Consider the following 20,995-nt stretch of genomic DNA (forward strand, 5'->3'; position numbering starts at 1 on the left):
TCAGTATATGACATAAGCTTCCCTTTTTTTCTTTATTCTCCCAAGTCCCAGGGGGCTCTAGAATTGTTATTCCCACCCTTTTTCTTTAAGGGCTCATGTTTGATCTGAGCCCTCTGGATCTCCTCCTTGAATGCCTCCCACTGTTCCGACACTGATTTACCTACAAGTAGCTGTTTCCAGTCCACTGTGGCCAAATCACTTCTCAACTTAGCAAAGTTAGCTTTTTCCCAATTTGGGACTATCGTTCCTGGTCTATCCTTGTCCTTATCCATAACTACCTTGAATCTGACTGAATTATGGTCACTGGCACCCAAGTGCTCTCCCACTGATACCCCTTCCACCTGCCCAGCTTCATTCCCCAAAACTAAATCCAGAACCGCCCACTCCCATGTTGGGCTTGTTCCATACCAACTAAAAAAGTTCTCTTGAATGCATTTTAAGAATTCCACACCCTCTATACCCTTCACACTATATTTGTCCCAATCAATATTAGGATAGTTGAAGTCCCCTATTACTGTGTATGATTTTTGGACTTCACAGAAATTTGCCTACATATTTGCTCTTCTATCTCCCTCCCACTGTTTTGGGGGTCTATAATACACATGCAGCAGTGTAATCGATCTTTTTATTTCAGTTCGACCCATATGACCTCATTTGATGATCCCTCTAACATATCATCCCTCCTCACAGCTGTAATAGTTTAAGGGAATCTGCGACAACACACCCCCCACCTTTTTTTAACCCCCTCTATGTCTTGTCTAAAAATCCTGTAACCTGGAATATTGAGCTGCCAAACCTGCCCCTCTTTCAGCCATGTCCCTGAAATGGCTATGTCATACTCCCAAGTGTCTACCTGTGCTCTCAGCTCAACCAGCCTTATTCGCTATACTCTTGCATTGAATCATCCGCCTTATTCGCTATACATCTATGCACTTTTTAAATATGGTGAGGGTTTCTGCCTTTACCATCCTTTCAGGCAGTGAGTCCCACCACCCTCTGGTTGAAGATATTTCCCCTCAAATTCCCTCTAACCCTCCTACCAATTACTTTAAATTGATGCCCCCTGGTTGTTGACCACTCTAAGGGAAATAGGTCCTTCCTAACCACTCTATCTAGGCCCCTCATAATTTTATACACCTCAATAAGGTCTCCCCTCAGCCTCCTCTGTTCTAAAGAAAACAAACCCAGCTGATCCAATCTTCCCTCATAGTTAAAATTCTCCAGCCAGGCAGCATTCTCGGAAATCTCTTCTGTACCCTCTCTAGTGCAATCACATCTTTCCTGTAATGTGGTCTCCAGAACTGCTCACAGTACTCTAGCTGTGGCCTAACTAGTGTTTTATACAGTTCAAGCATAACCTCCCTGCTCTTGTATGCTATGCCTCAACTAATAAAGGCAAGCATTCCGTATGCCTTCTTAATCACCTTAGCTACCTGTCCTGCTACTTTCAGGGATCTGTGGACCTGCTTTCCAAGGTCCCTTTATTCTTCTACACTTCTCAATGTCCTACCATTTAATATGTATTCCCTTGCCTTGTTAGCCCTCCAGAAGTGCATTACCTCACACTTCTCCGGATTGAATTCCATCTGCCAGTTCTGTCCACCTGACCAGTTCATTGATATCTTTCTGCAGTCAGCGGCTTTCTTTTTCATTATCAAGCCGATTTTAATATCATCTGCAAACTTGTTAATCATACCCCCTACATTCAAGTCTAAATCATTGATATATACCACAAAAAACAAGGGACCTGGTATTGCGCCCTTCCAGAAAAAAACACCCATCAACCATTAGCCTTTGCTTCCTGCCACTGAGTTAATTTTGGATCCAACTTGCCGCAGGTAAAGGGTCCACAGCCAGATAGGGAATGGAAGACCAACAGGAAGAGCAGTGCAAGGAAGATAGTGCAGGGATCCCCTGCGGTCATCCCCCTGCAAAACAGATACACCGCTTTGAGTACTGTTGAGGGGGGTGGCTCATCAGGGGGGAGCAGCAGCAGCCAAGTTCATGGCACCATGGCTGGCTCTGCTGCACAGGAGGGCAGGAAAAAGAGTGGGAGAGCGATAGTGATAGGGGATTCAATTGTAAGGAGAATAGATAGGCGTTTCTGCGGCTACAACCGAGACTCCAGGATGGTATGTTGTCTCCCTGGTGCAAGGGTCAAGGATGTCTCGGAGCAGGTGCAGGACATTCTGAAAAGGGAGGGTGAACAGCCAGTTGTCGTGGTGCACATTGGTACCAACGATATAGGTAAAAAACGGAATGAGGTCCTACAAGACGAATTTAAGGAGCTAGGAGCTAAATTAAAAAGTAGGACCTCAAAAGTAGTAATCTCGGGATTGCTACCAGTGCCACGTGCTAGTCAGAGTAGGAATCGCAGGATAGCTCAGATGAATACGTGGCTTGAGCACTGATGCAGCAGGGAGGGATTCAAATTCCTTGGGCATTGGAACCGCTTCTGGGGGAGGTGGGACCAGTACAAATCGGACGATCTGCACCTAGGCAAGACTGGAACCAATGTCCTAGGAGGAGTGTTTGCTAGTGCTGTTGGGGAGGAGTAAAACTAATATGGCAGGGGGATGGGAACCAATGCAGGGAGACAGAGGGAAGCAAAATGGAGACAGAAGCAAAAGACAGAAAGGAGATGAGTAAAAGTGGAGGGCAGAGAAACCCAAGGCAAAAAACAAAAAGGGCCACTTTGCAGCAAAATTCTAAAGGGTCTAAGTGTGTTAAAAAGGCAAGCCTGAAGGCTCTGTGCCTCATTGCGAGGAGTATTCGGAATAAGGTGGACGAATTAACTGTGCAGATAGCAGTTAACGGATACGATGTGGTTGGCATCACGGAGACATGGCTCCAAGGTGACCAAGGCTGGGAACTCAACATTTAAGGGTATTCAACATTTAGGAAGGATAGACAGAAAGGAAAAGGAGGCGGGGTGGCATTGCTGGTTAAAGAGGAAATTAATGCAATTGTAAGGAAAGACATTAGCTTGGATGATGTGGATTCGGTATGGGTGGAGCTACGGAATACCAAGGGACAGAAAACGCTAGTGGGAGTTGTGTACAGACCATCAAACAGTTGTAGTGATGTTGGGGAGGGCATCAAACAGGAAATTAGGGATGCATGCAATAAAGGTGCAGCAGTTATCATGGGTGACTTTAATATGCATATAGATTGGGCTAACCAAACTGGAAACAATATGGTGCAGGAGGATTTCATGGAGTGCATAAGGGATGGTTTTCTAGACCAATATGTCGAGGAACCAACTAGGGGGGAGGACATCTTAGACTGGGTGTTGTGTAATGAGAGGATTAATTAGCAATCTCGTTGTGCGAGATCCCTTGGGGAAGAGTGACCATAATATGGTGGAATTCTACATTAGGATGGAGAATGAAACAGTTAATTCAGAGACCATGGTCCAGAACTTAAAGAGTAACTTTGAAGGTATGAGGCGTGAATTGGCTAGGATAGATTGGCGAATGATACTTAAGGGGTTGACAGTGGATGGGCAATGGCAGACATTTAGAGACCGCATGGATGAACTACAACAATTGTACATCCCTGTCTGGCGTAAAAATAAAAAAGGGAAGGTGGCTCAACCGTGGCTATCAAGGGAAATCAGGGATAGTATTAAAGCCAAGGAAGTGGCATACAAATTGGCCAGAAATAGCAGCGAACCCGGGGACTGGGAGAAATTTAGAACTCAGCAAAGGGTGTCAAAGGGTTTGATTAGGCCAGGGAAAATCGAGTATGAGAGGAAGCTTGCAGGGAACATTAAAACGGACTGCAAAAGCTTCTATAGATATGTAAAAGAGAAAAAGGTTAGTAAAGACAAACGTAGGTCCCCTGCAGTCAGAATCAGGGGAAGCCATAACTGGGAACAAAGAAATGGCAGACCAATTGAACAAGTACTTTGGTTCGGTATTCACTAAGGAGGACACAAATAACCTTCGGATATAAAAGGGGTCAGAGGGTCCAGTAAGAAGGAGGAACTGAGGGAAATCCTTATTAGTCGGGAAATTGTGTTGGGGAAATTGATGGGATTGAAGGCCGATAAATCCCCAGGGCCTGATGGTCTGCATCCCAGAGTACTTAAGGAGGTGGCCTTGGAAATAGCGGATGCATTGACAGTCATTTTCCAACATTCCATAGACTCTGGATCAGTTCCTATGGAGTGGAGGGTAGCCAATGTAACCCCACTTTTTAAAAAAAGGAGGGAGAGAAAACAAGGAATTATACATCGGTCAGCCTGACATCGGTAGTGGGTAAAATGATGGAATCAATTATTAAGGATGTCATAGCAGCGCATTTGGAAAGAGGTGACATGATAGGTCGAAGTCAGCATGGATTTGTGAAAGGAAAATCATGCTTGACAAATCTTCTGGAATTTTTTGAGGATGTTTCCAGTAGAATGGACAAGGGAGAACTAGTTGATGTGGTGTATTTGGACTTTCAGAAGGCTTTCGACAAGGTCCCCCACAAGAGATTAGTGTGCAAAGTTAAAGCACATGGGATTGGGGGTAGTGCGCTGACGTGGATTGAGAACTGGTTGGCAGACAGGAAGCAAAGAGTAGGAGTAAATGGGTACTTTTCAGAATGGCAGGCAGTGACTAGTGGGGTACCGCAAGGTTCTATGCTGGGGCCCCAGCTGTTTACATTGTACATTAATGATTTAGACGAGGGGATTAAATGTAGTATCTCCAAATTTGCGGATGACACTAAGTTGGGTGGCAGTGTGAGCTGCGAGAAGGATGCTATGAGGCTGCAGAATGACTTGGATAGGTTAGGTGAGTGGGTAAATGCATGGCAGGTGAAGTATAATGTGGATAAATGTGAGGTTAGCCACTTTGGTGGTAAAAACAGAGAAACAGACTATTATCTGAATGGTGACAGATTAGGAAAAGGGGAGGTGCAACGAGACCTGGATGTCATGGTACATCAGTCATTGAAGGTTGGCATGCAGGTACAGCAGGCGGTTAAGAAAGCAAATGGCATGTTGGCCTTCATAACGAGGGGATTTGAGAACAGGGGCAGGGAGGTTTTACTACAGTTGTACAGGGCCTTGGTGAGGCCACACCTGGAGTATTGTGTACAGTTTTGGTCTCCTAACTTGAGGAAGTACATTGTTGCTATTGAGGGAGTGCAGCGAAGGTTCACCAGACTGATTCCTGGGATGGTGGGACTGACATATCAAGAAAGTCTGGATCGACTGGGCTTGTATTCACTGGAGTTCAGAAGAATGAGAGGGGATCTCATAGAAACGTTTAAAATTCTGATGGGTTTAGACAGGTTAGATGCAGGAAGAATGATCCCAATGTTGGGGAAGTCCAGAACCAGGGGTCACAGTCTAAGGATAAGGGGTAAGCCATTTAGGACCGAGATGAGGAGAAACTTCTTCACCCAGAGAGTGGTGAGCGTGTGGAATTCTCTACCACAGAAAGTTGTTGAGGCCAATTCACTAAATATATTCAAAAAGGAGTTAGATGTTGTCCTTACTACTAGGGGAATTAAGGGGTATGGCGAGAAAGCAGGAATGGGGTACTGAAGTTGCATGTTCAGCCATAAACTCATTGAATGGCTGTGCAGGCTCGAAGGGCCGAATGGCCTACTCCTGCACCTATTTTCTATGTTTCTATGTTGCCACATTTCCCTGGATCCCATGGGCTTTTACTTTCGTGACCAGTCTGCCAAGTGGGACCTTATCAAAAGCCTTGCTAAAATCCATATACACTACATCAAATACCCTGCCCTCAATGACCCTCCTTGTTACCTCCTCAAAAAATTCAATCAAGTTAATCAGACACGACCTTCCCATAACAAATCCGTGCTGACTTTCTAAATGAAGATTTATCTTGTCCCTCAGAATTCTTTCCAATAATTTTCCCACCACCAAGGTTAGGCTGACTGGCCTGTAATTACTCGGTCCATTCCTTTCTCCCTTTTTAAACAAAGCTACCAGTTTGCAATCCTCCGGCACCACACCTGTAGCCAAAGAGGATTGGAAAATGATGGTCAAAGCCTCTGCTAGTTCCTCTTTTGCTTCTTAACAGCCTGGAATACATTTCATCTGGGCCTGGAGACTTATCCACTTTCAAAGCTACTAAGCCCTTAATACTTCCTCTCTCACTTTGTTTATTTTATCTAATATTTCACACTCCTCCTCCCTGATTGCAGTGTATGCATCGCCCCTCTCTTTTGTGAAAACAGACGCAAAGTATTCATTAAGAACCATACCGACAACTTCCGCCTCCACACACAGATTATCTTTATGGTGTCTAATAGGGCCTACTCTTTCTTTAGTTATCCTCTTGCTCTTAATATATTTATTAAACATCTTTGGGCTTTCTTTGATTTTACTTGCCAAAACATATTCATGCCCTCTCTTTGCTTTCCTAATTTTCTTTTTAATTGCGCCCCTGCACTTTCTATACTCCTCTAGAGTTTCTGCAGTATTGAACTCTCGGTATCCGTCATAAGCCTCCCTTTTTTCTTTACATCCAGGGAGCTCAAGATTTATTAGTCCCACCATTTTTTTTTAAGGGAACATACTTGCTTTGAACCCTCAGGATCTCCTCCTTGAATGCCTCCCACTGCTCTGACATTGATTTACCCTTCAAGTAGCTGTTTCCAGTCCACTTTGACTAAATCCCATTTCAGCTTAACAAAATTGGCTTTTCCCGAATTGAGAACTTTTATTCCTGGTCGATCTTTGTCCTTTTCCATAACTACCCTAAACCTGATTGAATTATGATCACTAGCACCAAAATGCTCTCGCACTGATACCCCTTCCAGCTGCCCAGCTTCTTTACCTAAAACCAAGTCCAGAACCGTCCCTCCCTTTTTGGGCTTGTTATATACTGGCTAAAAAGGTTCTCCTGCATGCATTTTACGAATTCCGCACCCTCTATACCTTTCACACTCATTTTATCCCAGTTAATATTAGGATAGTTGAATCCCCTACTGCCCTGTAGTTTTTGCACGTCTCAGAAATGTGTACATATTTGCTCCTCTATCTTCCTCTGACTGTTTGCGGGTTCATAGTAGATTGCCAGCGGTGTGATCTCCCCTTTTTTTTTGTTCAATCCAAACCATATGGCCTCATTGGATGGTCCTTCTAACATATCATCCCTTCTCACAGCTGTAAATGTTTCTTTAATCAGTACTGTGACCCCCTCCTCCTTTTTTACCCCCCTCTCTATCTCTTCTGAAAACCCTGTAACCTGGCCTTCTGCGAGAGGTGGGCGCCGGAAGGACTGGAGTGCATCATCACCCCCAGCAACCAACTTTTAATTTGAACCACGTAATGTCTAAAGTTTAATTTGTTTAAGTTTGTCGGTTTTAGTGCCCCCCCGCCACCCCCCCCCCCCCCCCCCACCGCTTTATTCAGGAGGCACTTGATTTAATGATTTATTGTTTTACAGGTGTAACTAAAAATAGTTGTAGTACAAATGGAGAAGTGGGAGACCCACCTGATTCCAGAAAGGAGCCTTCTTATAGTAGGAGGTCCTCTCATACTATTTGTGCATGGACTATCACTCCAGTACCATTTCAAACCAGGTCTAAAGAATGACCGGTCTTATTTTTGTAAGACAACCTGGAGTTAATTTAAATTGCAGTCCATTCCTCCAAACATTTACATTTTATTTGCTGAGTAGGAAGCATCGCAAGAGCTCATAAACATACTTGCACATAACCCTTTTCTAGGCAGGAAAATGTAACTTGAAACCTGGAGTACACATATAGTTGGCAGAGCCTGGAGCGTCCAAGGTCCCTCCACATTACAAATTTTGTGGTAAAAATAATGGTGAGGTTATCTGCGTTCATGATCATTGGTGGGGGGAGGGTTGGTTGGAAAGAGAGGCGGCGGGCAGGGGGGAAGAGAGAGATGGCGGGGGGGACGGGGGACGGGGGAGAGATAGTGACACGTGGGGAAGAGAATGAGACACGGTGGGGAAGAGATTGAAACACGGCAGGGAGAAATAGTGGGGAGAGATACAGGGGGAGGGGGAGAAGCACGGGGTGGGGGGGGGGGGAGAATAGAGAGAAATGGGGTTGGAAGGAGACACGGGGGGATGGGAAGCAGTGAGAGAGATGGGTGGAGAGACGGGGGGGGAGGAAAGAGAGAGAGATGGGGGAGAAAGAGATGGGTGAGAGATAGAAACATAGAAATTAGGTGCAGGAGCAGGCCATTCGGCCCTTCGACCCTGCACCGCCATTCAATAGATCATGGCTGATCATTCAACCTTAGTACCCCTTTCCTGCTTTCTCTCCATGCCCCTTGATCCATTTGGCCGCAAGGGCCATATCTAACGAACTGACCTCAACAACTCTCTGCGGTAGAGAATTGCACAGGTTAACAACTCTCTGAGTGAAAAAGTTTCTCCTCATCTCAGTCCTAAATGGCTTACCCCTTATTCTTAGATCCCTGGTTCTGAAACTCCCCAGCAACGGGAACATTCTTCCTGCCTCTAACCTGTCCAATCCCGTCAGAATTTTATATGTTTCTATGAGATCCCCTCTCATTCTTCTAAACTCCAGTGGCTACAAGCCCAGTTGATCCAGTCTCTCCATCCCGGGAATCAACCTGGTGAACTTTCGCTGTACTCCCTCAATAGCAAGAACGTCGTTCCTCAGATTAGGAGACCAAAACTGAACACAATATTCCAGGTGTGGCCTCACCAAGGCTATGTACAACTACAGTAAGACCTCCCTGCTCCTATACTCAAATCCTCTAGCTATGAAGACCAACATGCCATTTGCCTTCTTCACTGCCTACTGTACCTGCATGCCAACCTTCAATGACTGATATATCATGACACCCAGGTATCGTTGCACCTCCCCTTTTCCTAATCTGTCACCATTCAGATAATATTCTGTCTTCCTGTTTTTGCCACCAAAGTGGAGAACCTCACATTTATCCACATTATACTGCATCTGCCATGCATTTGCCCACTCACCTAACCTGTCCAAGTCACCCTGCAGCCTCTTAGCATCCTCCTCACAGCTCACACCGCCACCCAGCTTAGTGTCATCTGCAAACTTGGAGATATTACATTCAATTCCTTCATCTAAATCATCGATGTATGTTGTAAATAGCTGGGGTCCCAGCACTGAACCCTGCGGCACCCCACTAGTCACTGCCTGCCATTCTGAAAAGGACCTGTTTATTCCGACTCTCTGCTTCCTGTCTGCCAACCAGTTCTCTATCCACGACAATACATTACCCCCAACACTATGTGCTTTAATTTTGCACACTAAGCTCTTGTATGGGACCTTGTCAAAAGCCTTTTGAAAGTCCAGTTGCACCACATCCACTGGTTCTCCCTTGTCCACTCGACTAGTTACATCCTCAAAAAAATTCTAGAAGATTTGTCAAGCATGATTTCCCTTTCATAAATCCATGCTGACTTGGACCGATCCTGTCACTGCTTTACAAATGCGCTATTTCATCTTTAATAATTGATTCCAACATTTTCCCCACCACCGATGTCAGGCTAACCAGTCTATAATTCCCTGTTTTCTCTCTCCCTCATTTTTTTAAAAAGTGGGTTACATTAGCTACCCTCCACTCCATAGGAATTGATCCAGTCAATAGGATGTTGGAAAATGATCACCAGTGCATCCACTATTTCTAGAGAGACGGGGGGGGGGGGGGGAAGAGAGAGACGGGGAGAGAGAGAGACGGGGCGAGAGAGACGGGGGAGAGGAGACGGGGAGAGAGATGGGGAGACGGGGAGAGAGAGAGAGAGATGGGGGGGGAGAGAGAGAGAGAGATGGGGAGAGGGGAAGCGGGAGCGGGGATCAGGGGGGAGAGAGGGAACTCAGGGAAGACATATCACATTCTTCCAACCCCTTTTATACCCACACCTGCTTTCTCGGAAAGCTCGGTGTGTGTGTCTGTTACAAGGGATATCGTTGGGAGTGGATGAAATCTAGAAGTCACGACACTGTCACTATTCACTTCATACGCAATAAACCTGTCAGGAACTTCAGCTGGGGGAGGCATGTACTTGGGCTGGGGTCAGGGACTTCGGCTGGGAGTGGTATGCACTTGGGTGAGAGACTTGGGAGGCTTTTGTTGGGTTTGTGGAGCTCTATCCTCTCTGTGACTGCTTGCAGGGGAGTTTTGAAGTCAGAATGGCTCAAATTACACTTTTCAAAGTCACCCAGAATTGGGTTCCTCGGTTCCAATTACATATTCCAGAGAAACTTCTGGGTGTGGCTTATCCTCCAAGTGGACGAATCAGCAATCAGGTCATGTGATAATGGAGAGCCAATCAGACCATTATCCATTTTTTAAGGCGTGATTAGCCTTAATTACTGCCAAACAACCTCTCTGGCACTGAAAATTAACTCAGATAAGCATGGAATTTCATAGCTTCATATTTTAATTATTGTTGGAAATTTAAAATGATAAAAACTTGAATAAATTAACTATTTTTTCAACATTTTCTTTCCATCTCTTTTATCTCTCTCTTAAACCCATCTATCTCTTTATTTCGCTTTCTGTACCTGATTTGACATCGAATTCACTATTCTAATTTACACTTCCTGGTTCAGCCTCTAAGCTGCTCAGGTACAATTGTTAAATCGGAGTTATGGCGATGCACAGTCGCTTTCCCTGTTCACACAAGTCCCAGATCCTCTTTGGTGGGCACTGTGCGGAAGTGTCTCTCCAATCACAGCAAGTTCCAGCGCAAAAGCCCATTGACCGCAAAATCCGGCAGGGTAGCCACTACCACACGGACTAATCCCTCTGCTGTGCTGGAACTCGCTTTCAACAGCCAGGTTCAAAATATCAAAGGGTGGGGCGGATGTCCCGCCGAAGCAGGGACAGTTTGTCCTGCCATTCAAAACCCAAATGAACCGCAAAATCCGGCAGGGTAGCCAACAACACATGGACTAATCCTTCTGTTGTGCCCCGCAGTGCTGGAACTCGCTTCCGACAGCTGCAGCCCGTCACCTTTCGGCAAACCTTGTCTGCACTCAAGCCAAGTGGAATTGCGGCATCTCTCCGCCAATTCTCCTCCACGGCTGATGACATGTAAAACAAAAAAGTGTCGCGTTCAAATGCACTCGGAGCGGATGCTTTTTCATAGCATTATTGCCGACGAGAAATGAATTCCGCACACAACAACCGAGCTGTCTAGTGGCGAGCCCAGAGGTAAGAAAGAGCTGCCGCGAACTCCGAATTTAGCGGGGGGAGGGGGGCAGTGCCCACCTCCGGCCTGCCGCTCTGCCACAGAGGGGGCGGGAACTGGTGTCGAGCGATCCCTCCCTCCGCAATATATGCAGCGGGCTGCCGAGTCCCTGCGGGGGCGGGTTATTTATTCCCAGGCAACTTGATGCCCTCATTGCTCTCGGATGGCCGCCCCTATCCGGTTACCGCCCTGATTGGCGTCGCCAGCCGCTGTGAGAAGCCGCCATGTCCTCCCCTTGCCTTCCCTTCCCCTCCCCTCCCCTCGCCTCATTCCTCCCCTCGATCTCCCGGCTGGATGAACGTAGCAGAAAGCGTCGAGCTGAGGTGAGCCGGGCTGCGCTGCTCTCTCTCGGTGAGCTGAGGTGAGCCGGGCTGCGCTGCTTTCTCTCTCGGTGAGCTGAGCTGAGGTGAGCCGGGCTGCGCTGCTCTCTCTCTGTCGGTGAAGGTCGCCCGGCGATGGGCCGGAGATGTTGGCCAGGAAAGGCCTGGTGCCCGAGGAGTACGTGCTGCGGCTGGTGGAGGACGTGTCGGAGCCCCGCCACAAGCAGCAGCGGCTGCGGCGCCCGGTGCGCTTCGTGACCAAGCACGGCGCCTGCAATGTGGCGCACACCAACATCCGCGAGCAGGGCCGCTTCCTGCAGGACGTCTTCACCACCTTGGTCGACCTCAAGTGGCGCCACACGCTGCTCATCTTCACCATGAGCTTCCTGTGCAGCTGGCTGCTCTTCGCCATGATCTTCTGGCTGATCGCCTTCGCGCACGGCGACCTGCACCGCGCCCGGCCGCCGGCCGTGCCGTGCGTCACCAGCCTGCACTCGTTCACCTCGGCCTTCCTCTTCTCCATCGAGGTGCAGGTGACCATCGGCTTCGGCGGCCGCATGGTGACCGAGGAGTGCCCGGCCGCCATCACCGTGCTGATCGCGCAGAACATCGTCGGCCTGGTCATCAACGCCATCATGCTGGGCTGCATCTTCATGAAGACGTCGCAGTCGCACCGGCGCGCCGAGACGCTCATCTTCAGCAAGCACGCCGTCGTGTCGCCGCGCAACGGCCGCCTGTGCCTCATGTGCCGCGTGGGCGACCTGCGCAAGAGCATGATCATCAGCGCCAGCGTGCGCATGCAGGTGGTGCGGCGCACGGCGTCCGCCGAGGGCGAGGTGGTGCCGCTCGACCAGATCGACGTGCGCACCGAGGGCGAGGCGGGCGGCGCCATTTTCCTGGTGGCGCCGCTCGTCGTGTCGCACGTCGTCGACCGCCACAGCCCGCTCTACCCGCTCGCCGCCGCCGACCTGCAGCGCCAGGACTTCGAGCTGGTCGTCATCCTCGAGGGGGTGGTGGAGACCACCGGCATCACCACCCAGGCCCGCACCTCGTACCTGGCCGACGAGATCCTGTGGGGCCACCGCTTCGTGCCGGTGGTGAGCGAGGACGAGGGCCGCTACTCGGTCGACTACTCCAAGTTCGGCAACACCGTGCGGGTGCCCATGCCGCCGCTCGGAGCCCGGCAGCTGGAGCGCAGGCCCGAGCACCGCCAGCAGCAACAGCCGGAGCCGGAGCCGAGCCCGCCGCCGCCGCCGCCGCCACACGGCACCGTCACCTTCGACATCTTCCCCGCCGACAGCCCGCTGAGGAAGAGGAGGGCCTCGGCTCCTCAGACCGGGGAGTCTTGACCGGCGTTTCCCCGCCGATGTCGAGGAGGACGAGGAGGCCTAGTACTACCCCCCCCCCTGAGCGCCATCAAAACACCACATCGACATCACTCGTTCATTACCGCGAACTTTTCAGATCCAGAAAGGTAGCTTTCAACAAAAAAAAAGAAATGGGAACTGTCTGTTTCAAATGTGTTTTGTTTGTGTGTGTGGACCTAGTTAGTCTCAGAAGCAACAGGAGGTTGCAGTCACTTTCCTGGGGCTCTGGGTAGGTAGAAGTGTTGAAGTTGACAGTTACTTAACGTTAAGCAATCAGTCGGATTAGCCGACCGGAGAAGCATTGCTCGCTCGCACAGTATCTCAGAAAGGAGAACAGAATGGCTATTGCAGTGGAGGACAAGACGAAATTCTAAAGAGGGCCAAACGACCCGTTTCCAATAAAGCGCCGTTACAACTGTCCCTAAGAACTCGGCAGCGTGATGATCATGCTGGTTGACACAGTGAGAGAGCCCCGGTCGAGCAGTGAACACATATTCAGGAGTGCGCAATACCTTTTTGTGGAGGCATAAAAAGCCACCTAAAGTCGGTCACATGAATGTTCTGATTGGGAACACATTTCCCAAATCATCCAAATCTAGTTTATACATCTATCCCAACTACCGCAAAGAACCACCCCAGCCTCCGACACTAAAACCATCATGTGATAATTTTTAATATGTATGCCTCAAACTAATACTCGCGAGTACATAACACATGGAAAGCACATTTTTCGGACTGTTGCTTTATGGCAACAACATTCAAGATTAGCGGTAACGTGTTCTCATCGTCCGTTTCCCTGCCCCAATAGCTGGTTTCCTTAGGGTGCATTAACAGTTTACAAACCCATAGCAATGCAAGTGTCATCATCATTATCATAGGCAGCCCCTCGGAATCGAGGAAGACTTGCTTCCACTCTTAGCACGAGTTCTTAGGTGACTGTACAGTCCAAAACGAGAACCACAGTCGTCTGTAAGCACTCCGAGTAGCAGGGTGAGCTTATCGTTCCGTGCGTTTTCTTTCAAACCACTTCACTTTTTAAACCATGAGAGTGGCAGTTTAAGTGTATGAACGTTCACCAGGTTCGATGCCGATAAGGCACTACAGTTAATTCCTTCTCATCGTCAAATAAAATTTACACTGATACTTACTACTAAGCTACCAATTATGAAGAATTTACAAATATTTCTTGATTTTGGAAAAATAACATGAAAGGAATGAAGACAACTGAATTCACCCGGTAAATATTGAATCTGTAGTCTAATTGAATTTAATTCTATGGTAATTCTTACATTCACAATAAATAAAAATGAAGCCATCCTGGAAAGTGCCCTAAAATCTGGTTATTAAAAAGCTATCTCGAGGTACATCCAACCAACATTAGAGATCTTAATCTATGATCTTTCAGTTTAACACAAGTCGGTCTAAAACTGAAGTAAAATCTTTTGTGGTGTGGAGGGAGTGTCGGTTCCAAGGCCCTGTCCTCCATTCTGAGAGAATTGCATTACAGAGTATTTGGGCTCTAACTCCATCAAGTCAACATCTTATTAAAGTAATCAGCGAATTAACAGAAATTGATCAATCTAAAGGTCTTTTTTGGCAATAATATCCTCCCATCGATACTTCCGTTATAAGCATGCTGCATTTGCTATTCAAATTATTTACAATAGATGACCCGATTCAGGGCTCAAATTTTGCACCCATACATTTTAGGAAAAGCTTCCTTTATTATTCTCGATTACTGAAACAGTTAGTCTATGATAATTAGGAGCAAGTGAGAGAGTTTACCACAGCTCCCAGGCTGATGCATATTTTCTGAAATCAATACTGGAGATGCTACCTAGTTTCATCATTCCAACCAAAGATTGCAAGCAAACATTGAGAACTTACATCTGGAACCAGTTTATCTCACCTGCATCTGCAGAATATACAGTAGCAGCATAAGTGCTCCCATGTAGGAATAGAAACCCAATTCAAACAAAATAAACCAAGCCAATAACTGAGCACTATCCCTCTCATGCACAGCAAGATTTGTAACTTAAAAAGTCAATAGAAGAGACTGATTTTCCAGTAGAAACCAAACTATTTAGATGCAGTAAGGGTGTGCTTATGTGCAACTTTAGTGTCAAACCTTGCTTTGCGGCAACCCAGGTCAAGACCCAAACTAGCTGAACTTCAGAGTCTAATGATGAAACTCCCTGGAGGAGGGCTTTTCATTGCTTGGATTTTGATACTAAATAAGGTTTAACACCAGAGTGCTGTCAAATCTGGTTTAAAAGATGCTCATGGGCCTCTTCAATCACCTAGGCACTTAAAAAAAAAAATAACCTGGAGTTGATTTAAAATGTTTAGAGAATTCAGATGTTCTTGCTGTGTTCTGTAAACATTTAAAATGTAACTGTTGTAAAGCACACATGTACCAATCTCCCTTATGGATAGAACAAATGCAGTTGGAAGCTGGTATAATAAATATAAAAATGGTATAATAGATATTGCCTAGAATCAGACTGATAGCTACAGTATAAATGCACCATAATGTAAGGCCACTGATTTATGTTTTTCATGGGAAAATGGACAGAATTGTGGAATTTGATCCCTAAAATGCTGCAAAGACAATTGGAATCCCATACAGTAAGAGAAATTTGACAGCATTAAACAATGGTCCTAAATATAAATGGATTTGTAAAAAAAAGGAAATAGTTATATAAAACATGCATTAATTGCAAGGGCATTATGTAGTAATTTATATAAATGAGATCCTATGTTTCACACCTAGTGCATGAAACAAGATTGAGAAATCATCCAGAAAGTCTTAAATGCACGTAATGTACAAACGATTGACAATGTGATAGTTGAGGTTCCTAAAGAAAAAACAAATTGAATTTCAAAATCTGAGTGGTTTCCTTGTCCAACAAGTCCAACACAAGGCTTTAGGAAAGAGAAAATCCTATGTAAACTGAAAACAGAGCAACCTACAAAAGCTTCTGTGGTACGATACTCTGTACAGAAAATCAAAGTATTTTTTGTCTTGCTGGTAATCCCACCAACAGCAGTACTGCACACAGTTAATACTGCACACATTTAATACTGCACATTTCAGACCTTCAGGGAGAAAGGTTTCTTTTGCGCTAGCAAAGCAACAAGTAAACCTAATACAAAAGCACAATACTGCGGATGTTGGAAATCTCAGCAGGTCAGGCGGCATCTGTGGAGAGAAAAACAGTGTTAACGTTTCGGGTCAACAACCCTTCGTCAGAACTGCCGAATGTTTGAAAAGAGCACATTCTTGAGCACTGAAAGGGGGAGGGGAAGAAAGAACAAAAGGGAAGGTCTGCGATAGGGTGGAAGGCAGGAGAGATTAGAAAGACAAAAGGGATGATGGGCCGAATTGAAATGGTAACGATAGAGGTTAGAAAAAGGTTAATCTGCATAGGGTGTGAATGGCATAGTAATGACCAGCTGCCATTATAGACAAAGAGAAAAATTAAACCTGATAGTTTTTAAAGTTTCATTTTTAAATAGAAAACAATTCATCTAATATTTCAAGCAAAGTTGTCCATGCAACTCAGATTTTTATCCTGGGTCACAGTAATTTAGATTTGAAAGCAGGCTCCGTAGCACATTTTGAACTGTAACAAATCCACTCTATTCTCTTTATTCTATTCAATTAGGGTGTATTGGTGGATTATGATTCGTGGTTCACACCTGCACAGAACACAGCTAGGGTTATTTTTAGTTAAATCAGTTTCATCAGCCTATCTAATAGAAATGTTATTTTCTTTCAAGTGGTTATGTTAGCACCTCTTAATCAGTTATCCAACCCCAAACACAGATTTTGGTCTAATTATCTTTTCATTCCAGTCTCACTACATCTGAACTACTAAATGCAGTCAGTTTGAAGGGGAAAAAGGTAAACATTAAGCAGTCCAATGTGCTGGCAGTGATTGAGGACTTAGAAAATCTATCCTCTGGAGTCAAGCTTCTGTAACTACAGATCAAAAATCTACCAGCCTTGTGGACACTGGGGCTCCAAACTACAGTTTGAAGTGGAGTCAGCAAAGGCAACTTAATTCTAGCTATTTCTGAAACATATTTATCATGTATATCTACAGTCATAAAAATGATCAAAGTCTCAAAGTTAGTTATTTTTGTCTGTTCTTATTCTTCATTATCCAAATCCTCAGAAATCCAAGGAAACATTTTCTCCCCAGCCTTTGGTTTTGTTATTCACCATCTAAAATTTCTCTTTCTTTCCATCCTCACACCATGTAATAAAAAGCCATGTATTCAAAGTGCAAACATCAGGATATAACATCTGAAGCTACTGGTATCAGTTGGATTGCCAACTGTTACCCTTGTATAAGGTCCTTATTAAGTGCATGGCGCCCTCTATTGTTTTCCCAGATAAATTCATACTTCAAAAGAATTATTCAAAGAATAATAGACTTCCAAGAATTTAATTTGTAATTCAAGCTTATATTTTATTGATCAGAAATGGCAAAAAAAAAACACTTAGCTATTTAAATGAACATGGATTTATATGTAGTGTAATGCAGGGGTTCACAACCTTTTTGCCTCTGAGGCCCCCCCTCCCGTGTTCAAATTGCACAGACCCCCTGTAACATAACACAACTATATGTTCTGTATAAGCGATTGCACGGTTTTTAATTATGTTTTAAAAGGTGAAATAATCACAGGAGAGATTGAATCAACTACGGCATAGAGGTTACACAAATGGGGCATATTCCTGAAATCTAAGTACGCAACCCCCTGAAAAGTTACCAGTGAGCTGTTGTGAGCCAAACAGGAAACAATCTCAAGCAGAAACCAATCTCCTGTTGCTGGCTCCTAGTTCACCAAGATACATAATTGCTGGGCTTGGCAGAGACTTTTTTTTTCAAATCATGGATAACATTCAATTTCATGCATATATGAAAACATGCATGCTCCTTTCATGAAGATTTTAATAACCAACTGAATATATGAATCCAGTACTCACTCCATGATTAAATACACATCTGCAACATTTAACTAAGACAAATGATCATGGGTAGGCATTATTTCTAACCTTGAACTTTGAGTCAGTAGTAAGCTGAATGGCATTGTATCTTCAACAAAGCCCCTGTGGGAAATAGACAGTAATGGATTGTAACTAAAATAATTCAGTAACTAAGCTTTAAAGAGAATGTTGTTACTGTGCATTTCCTATTACTGTAATCAGAAGATTAATGAAGCTCTGAGCTTGATAACAATATAATTAGGCTGCCAGGCGGAGAGCCTAATCACGTCCATGTGATTGGCAGACCTGTCCAGCCACTGATGTGCTCTGGGAAGGTCCTGCCTTTTCCTGGCACCTTTGATAACTTATCGTGGAGCCCCCAGTTGAAAACCCCTGGTGTAAATGATACCCAACACACCCCTCCACTGTCATTCCCTCAGAAAGCAGAAGGGTTCCCAGACTCAGTGCTATGAGGCAGTTTTTAAAACAGCAAACTGTTTGAATATTGAAGAAAAACAGGTCATCTAGTATTCAGAGTATAAATAAAAATAGAAAATACACCAGGTTCATCAGTATGGCAGAAGAAACAGGTTAAAAATAATCATTCATCATCACTGATCTACCCAAAATGTTAAGCTATCTTTTAAAAGAGAGACTCTTTCTCATGCTTAATGCATATTGTGCATCAGTCTGTACACCTTAATAATCATCGAATGGTTGCAGCACAGAAGGAGGCCATTCAAGCCTGTGCCGGCTCTGCAAGAGCACTTCAGCTAGTCCCACTCCCCTGCCCTTTCCCCATAGCCCTGCAAATAATTTTCCTTCAGGAAAAATTCTGCCTCATTTACCATTGCAATTTATAAAGCAAACAATATCAAGTGGGACACATTTTACTTAAACATTGAAATGGTCAAGTAATTTTATCTGATTTTAGAAGATTCAAAATATAGTTTTATCCAGATAAATTGGCAATGATTTAATGTAATCTATTTTAATTAATTAATTGTAACTAATTAATGATTTAAAGTAATCTATTATTCTACACGCTAAGAAGGGGATGTTAGGAAATGTGAAAGCTAAATCTTGCACAATGCTTAGGAAATATTCTATTGAAAAATTCCAATATGCAGCCTATAGTAGCTGGAAGGGTATCAAATGCTTCTTCCTCCATCCCTTACACGCATGCACAATTAATTTTGAATTGCTGTCTGTACATTCATATATGGTGCCTAAATTAACTCACTTTGAATCATCCTACATTATAGTCCAAAATATATTGACAAGTGAGGCAGCCAAGTTTGTCAACAGAACCAAGAGAGCACAACATTGAATGAAGTACAATTAGCTCATACTTTACAGAGGCCTCAAATTTAAATCATACACAGAGATACATTACTTTCAGCAATTTATTTATCTGTGATAATATAATTATAACCATGACAAGCTTTGGTATCGATGATTATGGTAAGAGTAAAGTGATTAAAAACAAATCTAAACCATTATAAACACATCAATTTGTTTTAATTATGCATATCATATCTTAGCACTAGCTGTGTATGGGAAAATGGAGTTTTGCCTATATTGAATTTTTTAATGTCATATTTTGTACTGCTAGAAACATGCAAGAAGTTTTCAAAGGATTTCTTAAAAAAGAACATATTAGTTTAGTCCCAAATGAGCTGGCTACAGTGGTCTCCATAAGTGCAAATTGATAAGGCTGAGAACAGTTGTAGGTTCAAGGTGTCAACTGGATGGAGTTATATTCAATGACTTGGGCCATTATCAGAGACTGCTCTCATTCAATATTGATGAATGTCAATTTGTTGTAATGAAATCATAAGAGGTGTATCATCTGTTGCTTTGGTGTCGGGATGTTCACAAACTACCTGGGCACTGATCAAATGACCTCATGTTGGGATAGTGACGCCTTTTCAAAAGTCCTTTGAGTTGACAGCTCAGCACCCAGAGCACACTTCTCAGAGAATTATATTGGGAATCAGCAAGCAATCAATAGGTGAATATTGCAGCCAGGAGCTGCAAGGTGCTTTGGTTTTAAAATCAGTGCCAGCCTAGCCAGAGAGGGAAACTAAATAGCATTTACAATAAGTGGACTTCTCTTTAGAATCTATGTTTCGAGACAAAGCGAATGGCCTCATTACTTTTATAATGTAATTGAGATGTACAGGAATGTATATATCATTGTTGTATTGTTTATTGTTCAATCATCTTATGTAAATAAAGCCACTTAGTGGTCCAAAATTTGCATCTTGATTCGGTAAGTTTATATCTAGGCCACTGTTCGATAAGGAAAGTCACATGGTGGCACTTGACATATTCCAGTATGCGGCATTGCAGTTCCTGGCTCTCACTATCAATTACCTAAATATTGGACATACAATATGTAGCCGGATCGTAGGAGACAAAAGGTTTACTTATAAATTGGCCGTATTAAAGTAACTCAAAGTGACACTGGATTTTGCTTAATTACAGTTGGGGTCCCTAGAATTCTGTGACACCTCAAATCAAATTCCAACCAAATTGTGCAGCACATTACCTAAATGCTGTAAACATTTGTCAGCAATTATATTCATACAAACATAATTATAATCATGACTATGTTTACAATCAAACATTAACATTAACTCAACCATTATTACAATCAAATGTTGATTTCTTAAAGAAAAGTGTAAGTTGTAAGCATTTAAAATCTCAACCATGTTTTTCCAACGGCTTTATTTGCTCAGACTAAATATTCATTCACTCTTGTAGCTTGAAGCATAGATTACAAAAATAAGGAGACAATGTTGAGCTTGTACAAGACCATACACTGACATTTGATCACAGGAGTTTTGGGATAGAAAGGATATTAAAGCAACAAAAAGGTGCAGCATAGATTCACTTGGATATTACCAGGGATAAAGGCACTCCAGCAAGAAGTTGCATTTATGAAGCACCTTTAACATAGAAAAATATCCCCAGACTTTACCGTTATGAAGGGAAGCATGAGAAGCTAGGGTTTTTCTTTGCTGGAACTGAGACGGTTAAGGTATGCTGTGAGGTCTTCAACATTATGAAGCATTATAAATAGTAATAGATTGTTTCCAGTGGTCAGCG

At 44.3% G+C, this 20,995-nt stretch overlaps 1 protein-coding gene across 6 annotated transcripts in view; it reads left to right on the plus strand.

Annotated features, from left to right (window-relative positions):
- Positions 1–11,298: 11,298 nt before the first annotated feature.
- LOC139280247 (ATP-sensitive inward rectifier potassium channel 11-like) overlaps positions 11,299–20,995 on the plus strand; it is a 33,380-nt gene continuing 23,683 nt past the window's right edge. For 3 of the 6 annotated variants that reach the window (XR_011596644.1, XR_011596641.1, XR_011596645.1), the window contains exon 1: positions 11,299–12,992. Coding sequence is in view for 1 of the 6 variants with exons in the window: in XM_070899882.1 (XP_070755983.1) it covers positions 11,665–12,867 (1,203 nt within the window). In the remaining 5 variants the exon portion in view is untranslated. Of the gene's footprint in view, positions 20,145–20,995 lie in introns of those variants that run through there. The other 3 variants (XR_011596642.1, XR_011596643.1, XM_070899882.1) reach the window with 3 other exon arrangements.

The sequence above is a fragment of the Pristiophorus japonicus genome, chromosome 14 (genome assembly GCF_044704955.1).
Source record: "Pristiophorus japonicus isolate sPriJap1 chromosome 14, sPriJap1.hap1, whole genome shotgun sequence".
NCBI classification, from domain to species: domain Eukaryota; kingdom Metazoa; phylum Chordata; class Chondrichthyes; family Pristiophoridae; genus Pristiophorus; species Pristiophorus japonicus.